The sequence below is a fragment of the Ambystoma mexicanum genome, chromosome 5p (genome assembly GCF_040938575.1).
Source record: "Ambystoma mexicanum isolate Mex_15411 chromosome 5p, UKY_AmexF1_1, whole genome shotgun sequence".
In the NCBI taxonomy this organism is placed as follows: domain Eukaryota; kingdom Metazoa; phylum Chordata; class Amphibia; order Caudata; family Ambystomatidae; genus Ambystoma; species Ambystoma mexicanum.
Window position 1 is genome coordinate 1,025,549,022 of NC_090930.1, and position 20,979 is coordinate 1,025,570,000.

General features: G+C 44.3%; 1 protein-coding gene across 1 annotated transcript in view; it reads left to right on the top strand.

Moving 5' to 3' along the window:
* SLC22A23 (solute carrier family 22 member 23) overlaps positions 1-20,979 on the top strand; it is an 857,723-nt gene that overhangs the window by 650,317 nt on the left and 186,427 nt on the right. Inside the window, exon 6 of the mRNA XM_069613506.1 lies at positions 3,420-3,522. Coding sequence (XP_069469607.1) covers positions 3,420-3,522 — 103 coding nt within the window. The remainder of the gene's footprint in view (positions 1-3,419; positions 3,523-20,979) is intronic.

The following is a 20,979-nucleotide window of genomic DNA, read 5'->3' on the forward strand; positions in this document are numbered from 1 at the left end:
GAGAAAAAGGAGGTTTTGTGGCATGAAAAGAGATGGAAATGAGCATGACGGATTTTAAAGGGCACAACGACAAGAGCAGGCAATAGAGGAAATGTCAAGAGAAAATGAGAGAGAAGGATCAATGATAACGCCCAGGTTACACGCAGATAGTGAGAAAAAAATAGAAGATAGAGGAGAAGAGAGACGAAGGGGGAAGACTAGGAGAAATAGTAAAAGCAGGAAAGAACAGAACCTCATTTTTAGAAGGGTTGAGATGCAGAAAATGATGACATCCAGTTTTGAACAGCAGAAAGACAGTTTAAAACAGTAGAGTGAAGAGCAGAATCAAACGAAGAGGAGGAGAAAAAAGATCTGAGTGTCGATGGTGTACAGATGAAAAAGATGGAAAGAGGAGGTAGGAGTAGAAAGAGAAGCAGTATAAAGAGAGAAGAGTGCTAGGTACAAAGCCTTTAGAGACACCATATAAGAGAGGGAGTGAAGGAGTGCCCAGCCCAAGTTAGAGTAGGGCAGTAGGGAGAGTTGGGAATGGAACCATTCCAGAACAGACCCATTCCAGAACAGACCCTGAGATACCCAAGATAGAAAGAGAGGAAATAAGAAGAGCAGACAAGTCAAGAAGAATGAAAATAGAGGAGCAGAGAGGAGAGAATTTGAGACATGTAGAAGAGCCTTCTCTGTAGAGTGAGAAGAATGAAAGCCAGATTGAAGAAGAGCAAGGAGAGAGTGAAGATTCAGATAGCGGGTTACCTTAGCATAGGCAGCCCACTCTACAATTCTAGAAAGAAAGGGCAGAAGAGAGATGGGATGGAAATTGTCAGGAATAGATGAGTCGAGAGTGGGTTTTCTTCAGAATGGGAAGAATAAGTGCATGCTTAAAAGTGGCAGGAAAGCAAGAATTTGGCAAGGACGAGATAATAAGAGAGGTGAGCTAAAGATAAGGTTAATAAGTATTCCAAATACTTGGGTGTTAAAGCAGCGTTAAGTTAAACCAACTTGTTGGTAAAACCAGCATTAAGAATCAGATGAGTATCTAAGCCACCTTCTTAGTTCATTTACCTTCGGCAGCTTACTACGGTAGGATTCGCCATTTTGAACAATGTGAATGATTGGAAGCGTTGAGCTAAATGAATGTGGAGGGCAATGGTTGTGATTGGGTATACTAGGTCTGAGATTATACAGTTGTTAATAAAGTTTGATCCAGGTTTGAGGAAATTACACACATGGTGACCCGTAAGAATGGCCCAAACTGAACTCGTTTAAGGAAATGACTTTTTAATTCAGAAATGAATTTCAATTATTAGCATGCCCTAATGAAGCCAATGATCAGCTGCCGCGAGATGATTACAGCTTTGTGCAGTGTATTCTGTAGGCTTCGATAGCAAGAGGGCCAAATGTACAATTCGACATTGCTTCCAGTCTTGGCTTGCCACGATTAAATGATTGAAAAATCAGTACAAACAGTTCCATGTTTTGGACAAATTAATGTCACTCGCATTTAGAGGTTGTGATCTTCTTTCTCTTGCGATTATGGTGTGCGTAGTCGCTATGCATTGGGCATGCGTGTGTAGAAAGGGAATTGTGGTTAATTTAGACGAATTTCACCAAAAAGCCCTGGAGACTACTTTGTGTATTCACAAAGCCGACTCATTTACATCAAAGATTATATCTCTGTTCTTCCTGCACTCTTTCCGTCTTTGTTCTGCAACGCCCCTCAATTAATGTTTATTGCCTTTCTACCGCGCTTTCCCACGCCAACGATACTTGGGTTCCACTGACCTAGAAAGTCCAGCTGTACCTGCAGTAGTGGTGCCCTCGTTGGAAGACCAGAAAGTTGGAGCACAGTCTGACTATAGTGTCCAAATCATGGAGTAGAGGAGAATGAGATGGTTCAGTCCAGTATAAATGCCAGCAAATTCAATTCCCTTCCCATTTTTTTAAACTGGATGCAGTCCATTCCAAAGGATTCCTATCATAGCCCAGAAAAAGAAGATATTGCTGCTGCTACACAGTAATTGGGGTTTCCTTCCAAGACACTTAAATTGCATTGTTCTGTGTGGTCGCTTTATTTAATGGAATCTTTGTCAATGCAGTCCCCTTTCCTAGCTTGTCAGCCGAAATACCATCTGCACTGGAGTCCCCAAAAGTTCCATCCATTGCCTTTAGGCTCTACGCTATTCTGCAGCCAATCTCAGTAAGCATGTAGAGCCGCTATCTCCTGCGGCACAAGGTGGAAGCTGCAATTCCAAGACCCGAATAGGTTTGCAGCTTTCTTTCTACTATATGCAACTGCAAGCCACCCAAAATCAAATCCGACTAGATCTGGCAACTTACCTGCAGCACCATAGACAAGGCAGGTTTAATCCTTCATATTTGCCAGGATGACCCCCTCACTACGTCTAACCTATAATTCCTCTAAAATTGCCCTGAAATCCCAATGCATAGTTTAACCCAACACACACTTTTCTTAACCTTCTCTCTCTGGAAGATAGTCCAACAAGGATCAGAGTTTTTTTTTTAACTACTTAAGTGGTCTGTCAACGAGGTACAAAAGCACAGTAACACAGCACAGCATCACCCAAGTACCCATGCAATAACAGGAGTGGCAGACTCTGTGTCTGTGGATGTACATGTTCAGAATCTGCACTTTGTTCACCTTAAACCACCATAAAATCATTGGCTCTTCGAAACCAGCTAAAATCAGTTGCGATACAAAAATGCCTTTTAAGATTGTTCTTAGTAGCTTATAAGAACTTGGGAGAAACTATTCAAATTCTTGGGAAAAATAAGACACAGAAATACTTAGTCGTATCAAATCTTATACGTTTGAAGTAGGATTTGTAAGATTTTAAGTTTAATAAGATTCTCATAAGAAAATCAATAAGAAATTGTTGTATGGGCCCTTTCAAATAAGCACTGCGTTTAACCTGGAGGAAACCACCAGGACATTTTCCTAAATGTGATTAACTTGAGAATCGACACTTTGCGTGCATGCTTTGTTTCAACGTTGCCATCATTGTATTGACCTTGCTGCCATTGTTTCTTCCACGAGAACCGAACATTTGCAGTAAGATTATTGGGGATCCACCTTCTTCCAGTCTTGGAAAGGGCCCCTTCAAGGCTCTCTATGGGCAGCAGCAAAGCATCTGTAATAATCAATAAGGTACTGCCTTTTAGGACAAAACCTAGGGAAGGCTTCATTTGTAGAACTCAAACTGTACTGTATATGTTAGTCTGGCTGCCATGGCAATCATTTGGTGCAACCCTTCTTACAGTATTAAGAGTCTGGCATTTGGATGTGTTTACCATACGTCATTATACTCTCGTTTGCATTCAACAGGAGTGGTCAGCATGCCGCCGTTGTAGGCTGATGTGTGTCTGTGTGGCCTTCAGATAAGGTAACGCCATGTTTCTCGTTCTAGAGCTGGAGAAGGAGCTGACCAGAAAGCCGAAGAGAGTCTGCATTGTGAAAGTGGTGGGGACCAGGAACCTGTGGAAGAACATAGTCGTTCTTTGTATAAACTCGTAAGTCATCATGTCAGCAATACCTGTGTTTGTGGGTTAACCCCTTAAGTGCTGAGCTTTAATCAAGTCCATGCAAAAATCGGTGCATATAAAAAGCACATTGAAAGACCTGACTTTATCTTCCTATCACTGCACTTCAGTATTGGAACTTGTTTTGAAATCTGTAACATGTGGTTAAATGCTTGCATCACCTGTTCATGTTTCTGGGTCATCGCTGCTGCTGAGTTTTCTAAATAACTCATCTAGCGCCTTCAGTTGGCAGAAGGGAGAATCCTGACTCGCTGTTATAAGATTTTTTTCCCCTTCTGTTGTGGAATTTCTGCATCAATCCACTTTAGGGCTCCACAGCTTATATTCAGTTTGTGTGCAACTTGGTTAAATGTATGCATTTTTTAAATAAATAAAACATTGATTGGACACTCTCGGATACTCTTATGTCCAAGTCCTTTTACCAACGGGAGAAACTGGAGCAATTGTGCCTAGAACAAATGAAATACAAGATCCCAGGATCAGGCTCATTTTCAGCAGAGGGCATGCACACCTGTGTTCACAAACCTTACCTCGATGCAACTTTGTAGGTTTATTCCATCAGTTACTCCCTCTCGTTCCTTGTCTTCTACCGGAGATCGCCAGCTCCATTGCTTCCCGGCTAGGTTAGTGCTTCATAAATCCCACACATACTTTACTAGAAGCTGGCCCTTTCTTCATGTTGCCAGTAGCTGGGCTTGACCAACCTATGCTCACATGTCCACTCTGTAATCCTGTCACTGATTCCTCAACGTTAGTAGCCACAACGTCACCACAAGAGGTTGCAGACCAGCCAGAGGCAGTCCTTCAAGGTGAATCTACTGTTTTCCTCCCTAGTGCTGTAAATTGTAGATGTTCAAACAAGTAGACTTTTGCACTACAGAAAAGTAGGCCCCTGTCTTTGACAAGCTCAGTTCCAGCGTATTGCCCTCCAGATGCGCTAAAAGAAAATGCAGTGGCCTTTAGGTTAAAGGCAGCCTCATTTTACTTGTCGTCGAGCACTGTACACTATTTTTCCAGAAAATGTGTATGGTTCTATAATCTGAGGATTACATTGCCTCATGATAGGAAGTGTTCCAGACGTGGTGTAAACATTGTTGTATTCGGGGTGAACATTTATCAGCTGCAAACATCTATTAAGGAAAACCTTTGGGCGTTGATCATTCAAAGAATAATGTGCTAGTAGAGGAACAATAATGTAATGGTGATATGGCTTAGGTAATAAACTAGTGTGTAGAATTCAGTGTTGTCCAACTCCAGGCCTCGAGGGCTAGAACCATTTCACATTTTCAGAATAACCCTAATTAATATTCATGAGATAAATTTGCATACCATGATTCTAAATGTTTGCAAATTTCTTCTCATGAATTTTAATAAGGGAGGTCCTGAAAACCCGTCGGGATTCCAGCCTGGAGTTGGACAAACCTGGGGTACATAGTCCTGTCCTTTGGCCCCCAGAGGCAGGAGAAGGTACACACACTTCAGTATATGTGGACATGTATGTAAATGTCCAAAACAAATGTTTTTCTTGCATAATAATAATTAACGGGAAAGTAGTGTGCAATTGGGTATGCTGGAAATAATGCTAATGAAGCATGTCCTGGTATATCAAATGTTCTCCTGATGATTACTTTAATTATGCATACAAGCAAACTTTATTATTGTGACATGCTTGTGTTCGTAGACTGTTGGAAGGGCTCCAGTTTCCCGTCCTAAAATTATTCTGTTCAGCGCTAGTAAAAAATTGAATTTACATGGACATTGCTGAAAATGTCAATTTGTAGAATTTGCCTGTTTTTGGATGTACCTTGACAACTGGGCAGATGACAACCGCTGAGCTAGTGCAACACTGTTTACGAAAAGTTCAATTCTTGGCTTTGGTCAAAGACCCAATGTTTGCCCACCACTCTGGAAGTCCGAAAGCTGTATTTGTTGGAAGACTCATGGTACCAGCTGTTTTTGGGGATTTTAATTGGTTCATGAGAGACATAATCTTTCGCTTCCCCCGTGACTCAGTTAAAATAAGCATTTCTCCTGTCTGCAGTCTGTGACTTGCTCTTTGGGTGGAAAATAAATGCTTAGATATTGGAAGATGGGGTGAGGGGTGAGGCAGAGCTCTCCAATACAGGGATGCAAGACACCTGCTGTCTTCCAGGGAACAGCGTTTGATCCCCTGAACATCTCCCCTCGATCATCATTTGCCCCTAGGCCACAGCTATTGATTGTGCTCTTTCTTTGAACATTGGCAGAGCCTTGAACTGCAGTTTCTCTGTTGCCAGGAGCACGACATATCTCTCCGTTCATCAGAAGCAGCCCCGCAGGGAGGCAGGCAAAGAGAACTACAGAAATATTTCCAGCTGTAATTTAACACTCGGAATGGAGCCAGGTTGGGAATAATCTGTTCGCCTTGTGTTATTCCTTATTTAAATGTTTTCTTTCTATGTTGCTGCCAGGGTGCCAGTGGACATGCATCCGGATAATGTCAGAATGCTTGCGCACTGTCTACCATTGGTTTTGCAGAGCAATATAATGCTTGCTGCCTGATGCAAAAGTTGATGGAGGTAGTTGTGTGAAATGGGGATTAGCCATCAATGCAAGCATTGATGGCTAATCCCCGTTTTCCAGGCATGCATTGTCATCTTCCTGTTCCTGATAGTAGTGTTAGCGGGCATTCCTCAGTCCTAGTTCCTGATCTCCCCCTCTTTGTCCATCTTGCCCATCAGGAATCATATGGTATTATATTTCTCGATTAGAATTTGGGTTGGAGTGGTCCTACTTCTCCGAGGCCTTGGAATTGGCAAGACAAGAGTACTCTATTGAGCCAGAATAGATAAGTATTTAAAATAAGGGGATTTTGGTGAAATGGCCTCAGACCTGTCAATTTAATGCTCTTTGTGTATATCAATAAACCATAGACCCTCATTCCGGGCCCAGCAAAGAAAATGTGAAAATTGGAATCGTAGGTCTCCCTTTGTGGGGTCATTTTTGTTTTTCGGCTAGTTTGCCATAATCTGAATTTCTTAGTTTGTGATAAGCCCAGGAATTCTGAAGAAGATACAGATGTGGAACTTTGAGATCCTAGCCAAACTGCATTTAAAATGTTTGTCGTATAGTTGGCTGTGTTCTATGGCAAATGTTAGCCTTCTTCTGGGCAGCCCAGGGCTTTCAATCTGACTCCAGCTGGCAGGCGCTTGTAAGCTCAGGCCGCTTTCCAATGGTATCACTCGTTTACTGTGAGTGCAAAGATACATACTAGAAAAAATTGCCTTGGTTTTCTTTTTCGATTTTCAAAGCAATTATATGAGGGGTGGTGGGTAAGGGTATTTAATTATGGAAGGGGTGTATGAGGACTTGCAGTGGTCTCCACCGTACATAATTACTCCAATCGAAGAAAAACAAATCGTCATTTTTCTAGTCAGTATTTCTTTCTCTTAGTAATCGCAATGATGGAGCACTTTTGGTGAACTTTCTACGAGTAGATAATGGAAGAGGGTGCAGGGTTGGACCCATGTGGATCTTGTGGAGAATGAGCCTTCTGCAGATCTGAGGGTCACAGATCCCAATTCCAGTAGCAACTGTCGCAGCCTTCTAACCTTCAAATGAGTATTGTTCAGATGGAATATAGTAGCAATGTTTTTGGCGGGCACTTGAACACCCTGGTGGGTTTTCAACGTCATAGATAAAGCTAAAGAAATTGGAATGTAGAGGTCTAAATTGAGAACAACGCTTTTGCTTTTCATTGAAAGCAGTTGCACAGCTGCCTATCAATGTCAAAACCTTCAAATAGAACAGACTCGTTTATGAGACACTTTGGTTTTCGTTCCCTAACCTGATAACCGAAATAAGGTATCTTGGGGTGCTTTTAGACACAGACATGGTCGTACTAAAACAAGTCTTCCTAAGCATTTTCCTTTTGCGACATGTCCTCCCCTGCCTCCAACACAATGATCAAGACCAGGTGGTTGGAGCACTGGTTAATTCTAGACTTGACGATGCCAATGCTCTCTATGCTGGCCTTCCGAAATACCTGGTTTATCAGATGCCGGTAGCTCAGAACGCGGCAGTTCACTTAGTCTGCAAACTCCCAAGAGACTTGCCTATCTCTCCTGCTAGGCGAAGCCTCCACTGGCTCCCTTTTCAGTCTCGGATCATGTTAAGAATCCTGTGCCTGGTGTTCAAATTCGTGCACAACCTGGCTCCACCTTATCTTGTGGCACGCATTCAACTCTACCATCCCTCACACTCTCTTCACTCTTCTAATTCCTCCTTGCTTAGTACCTCGACCAGTCACTAAACCTCTAAAGGAGGTGTGTTTTTTCCAGTGCTTGGACCCAAACTCCGAAATAGCCTCCCTTTCTCCCTGCACTCCAAAACTCACTCATAGTTTCCGGCAAGCATCTTAAAATGCTCCTTTTTACTTAAATCTCTACTATCGGAACTATTTCACTACCAGACAGGCCTCTGACATTTTCATACAGTAGTTCATCTGTTTTCCACTTGTGCCCAGATGCAAAATACGCTGCCCGTCGCCCCATTGTTATGCGCAGTATTCATTTTCTATAACATAACGTAACACAACATATTTTAACAGTGGCCGAAAAACATAATAAGACACCAGGTTGCCTCATTCCATGACATTGATAGATTCAAGAGTCTTGAATGGTGGTGTGACAAAGTCACAGGCTGGAGGTTGGAAGATGGGACTGATGTGAGCTTGGGGTCGCCACCTGTTCCACGATGCAGGTCCCGAACGTGGTGTACGGGGCATCCCCCAGGTCCTGTATCCCATCCTTGGCCCTGCGTGTGTAGCACGTTCCACTGACAAAAACAATGTGGTGTACCCAAAAACCATGATTGCATTATTGATGTTTAATATGACTCCAAGTTGAAATGAGCTGCTCATTGCCTCTAACCCCCAAAGTCTTACTTTGTGCTGCTTTTCCTACTGTAGCCCAAAGAAGTTTCTTCTGGGTGTTTCTCATTTTCTAATTGCTTGCATATCATTCATATTCCTTCTTCAGTACAATACCAAGTCTGCCTGTACTGTATATTGATCTGGTATTAACTGTGTTTTTCCTTGTAGGGGTGAACGGTCAGTGTTTTTAATATTTAAAGTGTTTAAGTAAAGAGTGCTATTGTAGAGGCTTGCTTCGACAGAATTTTATTTGAGCACTTACTGTATTGAGGTTGTTTGGATGCTTTCAATGAAGGCTTATTTCTCTGGAGATTATAGACCTGTCTCGGCCATTGCTACTAAAAGCAAATGAGGGATACTGTCTGCTTTTGTCTGTTTACCGTTTTGATGGAAACACCTCGGGGACCAGGTATGGCTCATGTTTTTGCATAGAAACTAGAAGTCTTTGTTCCCTCTTGTAGTGCTTCTGGTGAGAAGTCACGTGCATGTATGCACATGTTCTTTATCTCAATGCCTTTATATGGTAAAGCAGTATCCAGCATGTTGCGGGTGCCATTTGCTGAGCATGAGCCTTGAAGGGAGCATCTTCCGATCATATGTACTTCTAGAGATTTGATTAAGATCTTACTCCACTGCCAATCCAGAAGAGTGCACCTAGTCAGTGAAAATGCATGGCGGTTTCTGCTGCTTTTTAATCCCTAGATGTGATGTCCGATTGATCGCGTACTAACTTATTCTTTGAACTGGAGTAATAGACATCCCCCTACACCAATGGCCTGCAACACATCTGTGGTGTTATCCTTGGCTTCTGAACCTATGACAAACAGAACAGCTAGGAGATGGAAGGAGGAAGTATGGAATTTAGCATGATTGCCTTTAGGTACTGTTAGCCCTATCCGCCTTCAAAAGAGCATCCTGTTCTGGGGCTCAGGTTTGGTTTTAACCTGCCCTCTAAAAGATGCCGTAGGGCAACACTGTAGCAATGCCATCCCACCTCCACCCCATGCGTGCCTCCCTTCTTTCCATGCCTAAATCCCTCCTACGATATCCTGCACCGCTCCTTCAGATCCACTCGTTTTTAGACCTTACTGGGATACAATGGAATCACAGCATATGAGTGGGTGCTATGAAGGAAGACTGATAAACGCCTGACTCGCCATAGAGGTAAATTAAAGTTTCTCTGCCATGCTGTTCTGCCTCCGTCCTGATTCTTAGGGGATTTCACAGCTCAAACCACTTTGGAGGAGGCCGAAGCACGAGCAGGACCACGAAGGAGTTGATCAAATATTTTGTGTTGGATTTCTAAGCCAAAGGTATCATGATGCTTCTAAGACGTTTTCAGGAAAAAATGCCGGAAAACGGAAGGGAGATTAAGCCCAATCGAAATTTAAAAACGCCTCTGGAAAGCTATGGATTCTGCTTTGGCAGAATTTAGTAGAATAGATGTGAACTATATTGGGAAGAGGACCCTGTTGGGGTTTGATAATTGCGTGAGATTCAGAAGGTAATTGTGAGACAGTGTTCCATCTACTCCTCTGGGGGGAGGCCCCAAGTATCAGTGATTTGATTTACCCTACTTTTCCCCGTAATCTGGGATGCAAACACTGATTGTCCCCCCTGAAGTCTTTCAGAGTCAGAATGCCTCATCTCGGGAGGATAGCTCAGGGTTAACATGCTCGCCTTGGAAGCAAGATGACACAGAGCAACACATGTTCGATCCCCGGGTCCACGCTTAGAAACCTCTGGGTATTAAGCGTGTTACAAATAACCTATCATATCAATAGTATTGTGTTTCCCTGTGTGTGTCCTCGCACAGGTGACTGTATGAGCTCCACTTTTTTTATATACATTATGCATCGAGAGGGCATCAGTTGAAATGTGCAATATTCCGACTCCATACATCCAGATATCACAACAAAAGGCTGTACATTTATTTGACCATTTAGGTCAGCACACCTTACAAAATTCAAATAATAAATTCATGATTTCATTTTTCAAAACGTCAATTACAAAAAGCATTTTATATTAGTCCTTCTCTAAACATTGCAATTTAATGTATGGATTCATCTATTTGCAACATACATGAATGCATTCATTAAATTAAAGCACAGCTATCTAAGCTACTTCAATTAGAGCATACGCAAACTGTCAACCTACATACGCCACAGAGAAAAGGTGATCGACGAACATTCCGTCAAGGCCAAAAGTGGAAGAAAGACAAACCGCAAACCTAAAGGAAAGGTTTCCTATCGGGAACCGAAGAACGGGCAGTTTCGAGGGCCAAATCATGCTTAATGCCTTAAACCCGACCTTGAGGCCAAGTGCCATAAGCTAAATCCTGGTCAATGCCAAGAGCCAAAGACCCAGCAGACCATGACTATAAAGGAAGCTGGAGACCATAACAAAATGGAGAGGAGACTGAGGAAGGAAATGTGCTACTCATCGCTCCCTAGATGCACGAGAAGACTGCTACATGAGAAGGTAGTTTGCCTGCTGTTCACGGTAGAGTAGAGGCTCTGGTGAATACGTGACAGAGACCAAGCCACGAAGACTAGAGGTACCAGAGACAAGCTCCCTCCTAAATAATTTAAACAAACGGGAGAGATGTCAAACTGGGTGCTTTGTGAAGAAGGCAGGAGGTTGAAGATATTGTCTGCCTGAAAAGGACCCTCAATTCTGTGAAAGAATACCAATTACTGTCGAATTGAACTGAAAAGAGGTTGTCGAGAGACCAGAGACTTGAAATGAGACCCAGAGGCCTTGGAGAGACCTTGGAACTATGAGAGAACGTGAGGCCTTGAGTAGGCCAGAACAGAGTGACCTGCTGAGAGGAGAGGCCAAGGAAAATCTGTCCCGACAAGGGACCTGGAAAGAGTTCTGATTCGGGAGTACTCCCTGGAGGTACTACTAATGAAGCACCTGTTATGTTTGATTTTAGTGGAGAGCTGCACTTTACAAGCTTATTCTGTAAACATTTTTGTTTCCCGAACTTGCAGAACATGTCTTATATAGCATCGGGTTAGACAGGAGCTAAATGATTGTCGAGATAGGTTTGACCTTTGCTGGCCATCACCTTTGGGCTTTCCTCTATGGTGTCCTAGGAGAGATATCCACTTGTCAGTTTAGGATTACAACTTTAGACTGAAAGACGTTGCCACTCCGGGGTGCTGTGCGTTGCCACTTTGTGTTGCCCCATCTTTGGCCCTGTTATACATAGATATTCCTTATTTCTAGAACCATTCCCGTGTTCCTTTAGGTGTTCTATCCATCCCAGAACCCTGTACTACTTAACTAATAAAAGTAATGAATAACCTAATTGTGAGATATTTTGCATTATTGCTCTGCTACTCTGCAGTGTCCAAATAAACATTCTTTTTGATTCTTTCAAACAGCGGGATGGTCCCTTTCCATAGTTTAACATAACGAAATAGGTGTGGGATATATCATTTAGTTGCGGTAAACAAACATAATTCATATATAAAACTCTTGATCCCACTCGTGGATTCTCTGCTCTCTCTCGTTTGTTTCAACATTGTCTAATTTTCTCAGGTTTGTAATGTCTGTGGTGATAGTCTTGTGTAGCTAGAGGATGGTAGGCAGACCACTTCCTCTCTGGTTTCAAGACTGCATTGTAGTCCTGTGGTTGCTTTTTAGCCAGCCATGGCTTGAAGCTAATCTGAACACAGCAGGGACTAGATAAACACTGGAAGCTGTCCCAGAGTGCCTCTGGGTTTCTTCAGGACTCGCAGCTTCCCTTCCTCAGGCCTTGTATCGCTGACTCTCTATTGCCCAACCTTCTCTACTCTTTGCCGCTCTGCCATACTCTCATTTCTCCACCTGCCTCCTGATCCTCTACTGCCACCTTCTCCTGATGTTCTAATTTTTCTCCCACGTGTCTCCAACTCCTCTCAACCTACTGCAGTACCACTTTCAAAATGCACCACCTCATGCCAACCGGCAGCCACAACTATCTCCAGACACTGGCCACCTTTTCTTCACCTACCTCCACCTCTTTCTTCCTGTTGCTTTCCCAATCCTCTACTTTAACCGGTAATACCTTCATAAACTCTGGGCATTCTCTCAAGTTTCCCCTCCTTCCTCTTACACCTCTCATCACAATGTGCCAGCTCATCTCTGAGCCATTCTTCCTCTTCAGTCCAGAATCCTACCTAATCTCTTCGTGCTGAGCCGTCTGGATTCCTCTTACCCTACTTCTGGATCACTCACGCCATCTCCTGCGAGGTTCTCTTGCCAGCCATCTGTGCCTCTACCGTACCAATTCTCTGGTCCTTCTTCACCCCAACCCTGTTGGTCCTTTTTTACACCATCTTCAAGGCCACTGTCTCCAGCTATTGGGGTCCCTGTTGGGGTCTCTCACCTTTGTTCACCCCAAACTCTCGAACCATTCCTTCCCCCAACATACTGGGTTTTCTGTCTCCTAGTCCACTGGATGTACTTCCTCCGTTCCCTGCACATCTACTTCTCCTCGGTCTCTTGGGTGTCTCCTCCAGACTTCCATCCTTTTGTTACCCCACCTTCATGGGTCTCTGTTCTGACCTCCTGCTTATTCCAGCCTGCTATATCTCCCCTATGGCCTTCTTTTTTCTTTGCCTGCTTCGCATCCAGCCTCTTCTACAGCCCCTACTGTTTATCTACGCAGCCATCTATAAATGAGCTCCAACTGCTACTGTCCTAGGGGAGAGGCCCTGACTTTTTTAGGGCTTTGCCATCCCCTTTCAGCCTAAATAGTGAAAGGGGATTGTAAGGCCCTGCCCTTCGGGATGGCTTGTAGTCCAGATGTGGGACTTGGGAATTGCTCGTCCCTTGTCTTGTGACTTCCTCTGGCTGCCTGTCTCAACCTAGCCCTGCCACCCAGGATCTCTCTAGGGTAAGGGAGTATGGGCATTTCTCTTCAGGCAGATGGGGTAAGCAATTGGCTGGTGGGAACCACCTCTGGGGATGGATTCCATTTATGATTTTAGACTTGAATAGTAGTCTTCTTGGACAATCCTCTCTGGTTGTCCCACTCTGATACTGCCTTGATGTGTGAATACCTAAGCCTACCTGTTCTTAAATGTATGGGCATTGAGGCTTTGTGTAATGGATGGATAGATTGAGGCCTCTCATTTATCATCCTTATTCAGGCCCGTCTCTAGATTTGTATGGCTGTCTTGCACCCATGCAAGGGGAACATAATGTGCAGTCTCTGTGGGATTGCCGCTCCTCGATTCTCTTAAAGGTCCAAGAGCATATAAGGTTGCAATGTGGCAAGCCCCTGTCCTCTGCCCTTGGCTTGGTGGCCAAGAGGCTTTCCTTCTGCATTCATTCGTTGCCATTATTTCTCGTCTTCTCCTCCTTAAATGCCTCTCGCCTACTTTCCTGCACTTCAACATGTCATTGCATTCTTTCACCTCTCTCCTTCTCCCACTTTGACCCCCTGTACTTCTTTCTCCCCTCTCCCTTGTGTTTTACATGTTAAGCACTTTCACGTTCCAAATCACCTCACGACCTAGTCAGAGCATTTTGTTCGTCTTCCTCCCTTCTACCCCTCCTGCACCCCCTCCCCTGCTCTCATTCTATGAATGTTTCAAGGCCTTTTCAGAAAAATTTTGGTTTCGTTTTTATACCTTTCCTTCATGCCTCCCCCCCTTGTCTTGATGCGCCTTGAAACACAATTGCTGTATAGTGTGCATTCAAAATAACCAATAAGTAAACTAAAAAGAGGCACTCCCAATGCCATCCATGGGCCTAGCATCACCTAGTTTGTGGCAGCACCAGCCCCTTTGGAGACCATACCCTCAATGGTCCTGCCAATGACTTTTTTTTAACACAACCTAGGAGGCATTTGGCCGTTAACCAAATTGTAGAACTAAGCTGGAACCCAATAAGAACCCAAAGGGCCGGATAAGTTAGCCTATGTTGTATTGAAGTCTAACCTTCAATTGTGGGCCTCATTGTTGCATGAAATGTACCTCAAAATATGCACAGTGGGAATGCTCCCTCGGAGTTGGCTTAATTCAATACTGGTCCTGATACATAAACGAGGCTCCCGCATAGACACTAACAACTATAGACTATTTGCCATGCTAGATACTAGCAGCAACATTTTTGCAACAATTCTATTACAATTATTGAACAAATGGGTTAGTGATGAACGGTTGCTTAAGCCCTACACGCTAGGATTAAGGAAGGGCTATTCCACTACACAGGCTATGTGGGCTTTACGCGTATTAGCTGCTGATGTGCTAAGTGGGACTTATGTCCACTTTTTAAAAATGTTTTGTCGATTGTACGACAGCATTTGATTGTGTCGACTGCCACATCCTATGGTCTAAACTAAAACGATGGGGTATTGATGAATACATGCTGTACTTTATTAAGGCTCTATATACCAATACAACTGTCATGGTCCATCTCCCGCAAGATGGCGGGATTTATATGGCCTAGAAACGGTTCCTGAAAAGCATGTGGGCTGGCTAGATAAACTAGAAGGAAACATACTCGGGTCACTATTGAGCTTACCCAGGACTGTTCCTGTGGCTGCCTTGAGAGTGGAACTTGGCACCACCTTCTTATTCACCATTAGGAAATTAACTTGTAGTAAGTTATTCTTAAAAATAAATCAATCTAGAGCCACAATTGACATCCCCAATATACTTTATATGTCTAAAGGACATGTACACTACTGAAGGGGTAACAATGCACACCTCGAATTGGTTGATTCTGTACAAGTCCATGTGGAGAATATTGGGCTGCCCCTGATAGAGGCAGCAGATACTGGTTTCTATTTGCATAAACTAAAGCTCAAGAAACAGGAATGTGTCTTGCTTAGCTTGTGCTAACTGTGGTCCATGGGGCATTACCTGAAGTGGTAATCCCCCCCGCCCCCCGCTCGGGGCTTATTGCTTAAATAATGCAATCTGTATAGGACTTTATTAATGAATAGTATAATTAGGAGTACATGGATTTTTGGATGATGTTTAATGTTGTTGATTTTATATGTAATGTATAATCTGTTTCATTTCTTTTGTATTTAGTGTGATGATATATTTGCAAAAGGCTTAATCGTATTTGCCATACGCATTATTTAAAAAAATGAATTAGCCAAAATAACATTGGGACTCCATCTCATATCTGAATTGATTCCTCTGGACACATACTGCATCCTCCAACAGCGGAGCTACACCTCAAATGAACTGCCTCACTTATCAACTTCAGTAGAGCTTTTTTTGTTTGGCGCTGCAACGTCACCAGTAGCTTCACAGCATTTCTTCTTTCTTGAAGATTGTCAACTGTACCATAGCTGCTTCAGAAACCACCGCAGTTGATTTTTCACTTTGGGTTTGCCTTCGAACAGGCCCCAGAGGGAACAAGAATCTAAGTCCTACCTAGAACATTGTGCCATATACTTATATTTGAGGATTACATAGTATTACGATGAGCTGCAAAAAGATAATTGGTTAAAGAGTTGTCGTAAGTCACATATAAGAGATTGGCGAGAGGACATGTATTGAACTTGGAATATGTTTTATTAAATAAAATAAGGCTTGACCTGTGCCTTCTCCTACAGGTGCTCTTGGTCCTATCTAGAAAATAATAATAATAATAAAAGTTGCTTGTTGGGAGGTTTTACAATCAACTCAATCCTCCGGCCCAAACCCTGTACCTACCGCTAACACAGAAAGCTAACATAAACAGAGCCTGGGAAAAGGCTGTGCCTTAAATTGTGTTAATGGTGGTTGGTTTCTGACCCCTTCCCTAAAGCGTTCTCTGTTTTCTCTCAGGCTATGGGCCTAGCGGTGCAACTCAAAAAGAAATGTCCACGACTCAAGTTCACTTTCTGGAACTTTCCTCCGGGTTGACATCTAAATATTCTTATCAGTTAAAGTTCAAAATCTCTGTCCATATAGATCTATGGATGTGTGCTCTTCGTCGGAAGTCAGAGGCTCTGTAGTTTTTCCCTTTCCTTGGAGTTTCTTGATCCTGAGCACCACCAAAAATGTGTCTATATAATGCCCCAGACAGCCATCGGGTTGTACAGTTCATGGCTCAGTTTGGCCCAATGTCTCAGTATTATTTCTCTCTTCTGTTGATAAGTCTGTTTGTGGCTGCCTGTATTTTCGTGAATGGTAATGTCTTTCACACCAACTTTGGCTGTTAGGTTTCTGGGGTGCCTCGGATCCTAGCCCAGCTTGGGCTACCTGGCTTCTCAACCCTTCTCACGTTATTGATTTTCTCACCCCTTGTGTCTCTTCCATTTTAGCCAAGCATGGGCTTCATGGGTGTCCTCGCCGTTTTTTAATTGTCCCGGATTTCATCCCCTCATTGGATGTCTTTATCCTCAGCCCATCATGGGCTTTGTGACTTCTTAGCTGGTCTCGAAATCTACTGTAATGCACTCTTGGGCTATGTAGTTTCCCAGCCGGCCTCGAGTTCTCCATACTGTAATCCTCTCGGGTGGATTTTCGATGCTCTTCCCCTCATGGGCTATGTAGCTTCCCAGCCATTCTCTTGTTCACAGTACTGCAACGCCCTTGTTTGATATTTCGGTGCTCAGCGCTAATGGGTTATGTGGCTGCTCAGCGGGTCTCGAGTTCCCAATACTGTAAACCCCTCATCGGATATCTCAGCACCTTACTGCCTTTCTCCCATTCCTTGGCGTTTGCTGCATACCTGATTCTCTGTGGCATTGCTTGCCTGTGAAAGAGGTGTCAATGCTCGGTGCAAAACCCGAACTGACTTCTTTGGTCTTTAGCTTCAGTTCGTCCTTTCTGCGGCCTACAGCACTTTGACGTCTGGGCTGATGGATGCCGGAGTGCTGCTTCTGGGCCGGCTTAGTCTTTCTCTCAGCGGCCCGAGCTCCTTGTACTCCCAGTCTCCCAGTGTGATGAGCCCAGTGGAGTCATCACTGATTCCCGGGCGATGGACCCCTCCTGCATGGCCAGGGGACGGCAGCCGCTACCTGATCCTGACCTGGGGGTGGTAAAATGAGGGAGGATCATGCGGAAGGAGACAACTGCCGAGGGGAGATAATGACCCCATTGAAAGAGATGCAGTATTCTCCTTTCTCTCCTGAATAATATTCTGTGACACCCAATATTCTAATGGCATGTTATTTCAATCATCATCATTCTGTTCATCCCTCAAACACACGCATATCATCTTCTGTTTCTGATGTTTTTCTAAGAGAAACTCCTAACCAACATCGTTTTAGAAATCCCATGATTTCTATGGACTTCAACTACCATAAAACCTCAAATACCAAGACAAGGAAGAGAAGGAAGGAGTTAATGCAAAGTGAAAGTAACTCAAAGTTGAATATGCAGACTCGTTTTTGTAAAGCACGGATGCATGGGACATTTAAAAATGATATCCGCATTCAAGGAGGAGAGAGCCGGAAAATGTGGTAGCAGAGTCATAGAAAGAGGCAGAATAACAGTGGACCGTGCCGGAGGCGATTGCAAGCACATCTAGATTACAGCTCTCAACCATGAGAATTACATACCTGCTTGGCATGGAAGGAAGAGAAATGCAACAGGCACCTCTGGAGGACCATCAGAGCTTTGGCGGCGGCGGCAGCAGCAGGGTTGTTGGGAAAACGGTTGTGCCGAGAATTTGCATTCCTCTGTCCAGATCAGGCAGAGAAGCCGGCGAACAAGAGCGAATTGCAGAAGACACTGGAGTAAGGTCTGCAGTGTGAAGGAGGCCTTCACAGAGAAGAAGCTTCCTCGCAGAGATGTGCCACGGGTCGGGATGCTACGAACAACTGGTGAGTCTACCCTGAGCCATTGGGGACCCCGGCCGTACCTACAGAAGTAAATGAATCAAGAGTGTTTAAATATCAACCAGATAAAGCACACAAGCAAAACCTAAATCCCCATATATGAAATGTCAATGTGGGTAAAATTGGAGCAAGATATCTATGTGGGCAATGTTGGAACAAGCATTACCCCAAGCTAACAACTAGAAACACTGTGAAATGATATAACTGTTGTGTTAAAAACAGAAAGTTAAGAATATATTATTTTTATAGGATTTTTTTTAACTGAATATAAAGAACGAAATTAACAATTTTGCCATCCTGCCTAAATATCCAGGGAAGGGAATCCCCCTTTGAATCCAAGGACCTCTCCTTGGAAAAGACAGTTTCTGTTGGATTAATTTGTATTTACTTTGATTATGGACACATTTTGCCAAAACATAGATCAGAACATTTCCTTTCATCCCTTTTGTCACTTATTTCTAGTGTGAAGGTCAGATTCGAATGTTTTGGACACAAGGACAGTTTATAAGTTTAACGAGTTGACACAGACTGATCTTTAGTTGTAGTTTTGTAGGTAGGGAAACTCTCTTTAGGTTAGGGATAGAGAGGTTTTTATACAACCCTTTTGTTTTATTAAAGTTGTCTCTGCCTCTCATTTCTGACCCCTCACAGTGGATTCTCGCTTCCTCCGCCCACCACGTTGGTTGCATGGTCTTGCCCCCAGGTGCCCCCGAAAAGGGACTTGTTTCCTCCTCTGTGCTCTAACACAGGCATGAGACTCACGCCCTTAGACTGGATTCCTCTTCTGCATACGTGTCTGCTCATCTATGTTGCTCCCTGAAACAAGAGCGGAGACCCCATTGGTTCAGCTCTTCAGGCATGGATGTTAACAAAGTGGGGTCAGAAAGGGCTATGCATGTAATTGTGCTGTTCAATCCCCCTAAACCCACACACATTAGGAATTCTATATTCAAGGGAGATGTGGACGACTCCTTACCTGCGATTCCTTGTCCCTTAAGGGGGAGGGGAGTGGGGCGTCGCCCCCAGTGAGATCCTGCTTGCCCTGTCCCGTAGCAGGCTCACCCACCTAAGGGCATGACTCCCCCTTGGGGAGAAGGGAGGAATTAGCTAGATTCATTTCAGGATCCACAAAGATTGCACCTCATACATGTATGTCTCCTCCTTCACTAGAGAAGGAACCAGTCTGTCTCCGTGAACGGCTGAACCTAAAGGAACGATATGTCACTCTGGAGCCCTCAGCTGTTAAAGAAATACATTTCGCAGAACAGTGGTGCAGTCATACCAAAGCAGTGGTATGGAGGCTCCCCAGAGAAGAATAGTCCATATACCATGAGTAGGCTGCCCAATAGCGAGTCGAAGGGAGAACAAACGTAGAAATAGTCCAGAGAAGCATGACCTGACAGCACACTGGTGGGTTCCTACCAATTCTTACAACGCCAGAAGTCTACACAGGTGTTGTGATGAAGTCTCTCACTTGTTTTCCAGACATCTAGCCGGGTAACGCAAGGCTTTTGGGTGCTGTCCTGCTCTAGTGGATGATGGGCACAGAGGCGATATGGGGAGGCTCCCCCTTTGGTCACAGTAGCATAGTCTCAATGTGATATGCCATTATTTTAAGGGAAATCGAGGGTAAAGGCAGCCGAAAAGGTTTTCCTAAGTGGCACCGACACATTACCACCTAGGAGCACTTTTTATGCTACTTTCACCTTTGATGCCCAGTAAAAATTGCTAGGACACAGTAAAGGAACCTGTCCACACTGGGCCTTCCTTGTGGACCAGTCCCACGTAGGAACGAAAACTTATTAGGTTTCCTTCACCCTGCATGCCACTTTCAACTTGATGCCCGCAAAAAGAAATGGCATGAGATAGCAAAATCTGTTGTCCATTCCACTGCCCCTGCCCCCCCCCCTGCACCCCAACCCCCTCACACCTCCCACCCCGCCGTCGCAATCCGAGGCCTGCTTCCAGTCCCTGGAACACACACATTAGCAATCACACAGCATCACTTATTCTTCATTCGCTCTCACATGATTCATACACACGAAATGGCATTCATACAGCATCCATTCTTATTCATTCTCGCATTCAACCGTGCTGTGCACCCAGACTTTATTTCTTTCATTCACACACCCAAACATGCACTCTCATTCACGCACCCACTTACATACACCCACTTGCATACATACAGACGCACATACTTTTTTTATTTTCTTACCTGCAGCCCCACTACGTATTCCGGTCCTCTCGGCCTTGCAGTGCCTGCTGCAATGTAGGCCCTCGAGCTCCTGCACAGCATACAACAAAAACCAAGCAGCAGAGTTTTCTGGCTCCTACATATGCAGGGCGGAGCCAATGCGCCTCCCTCTCACTGCCCCTCGGGCCCCTGGATGTTTGGCGAGGCGCAAGAGTGCTTGCACATTCAGGGCAAAGTTCCACCAGCTTGCATCCCCAATGGGCCATGCAAGGCTGGGAAAGCAAAACGCCCCCCAAGCCTGTCATGGCTCGTTGGGCATGCACGCTTGGGGTACTACTGACTGAACTGTCAAAGGAAAACCACATTTCCTTTTGACAGTTTAAGCCAACCCAGGAGTACTCCCTTAGCTGTAGAAAACAGCTGAGGAAGCACTCTGTGTTTACACTGGGATGGCTCAGTTCCTCTGTAATGGGCGTGGGTACTGTGAGGGGGGCGGGGGTGAGGGAGGGAGGGTCCTTGCAGATTAGGGACGAACTG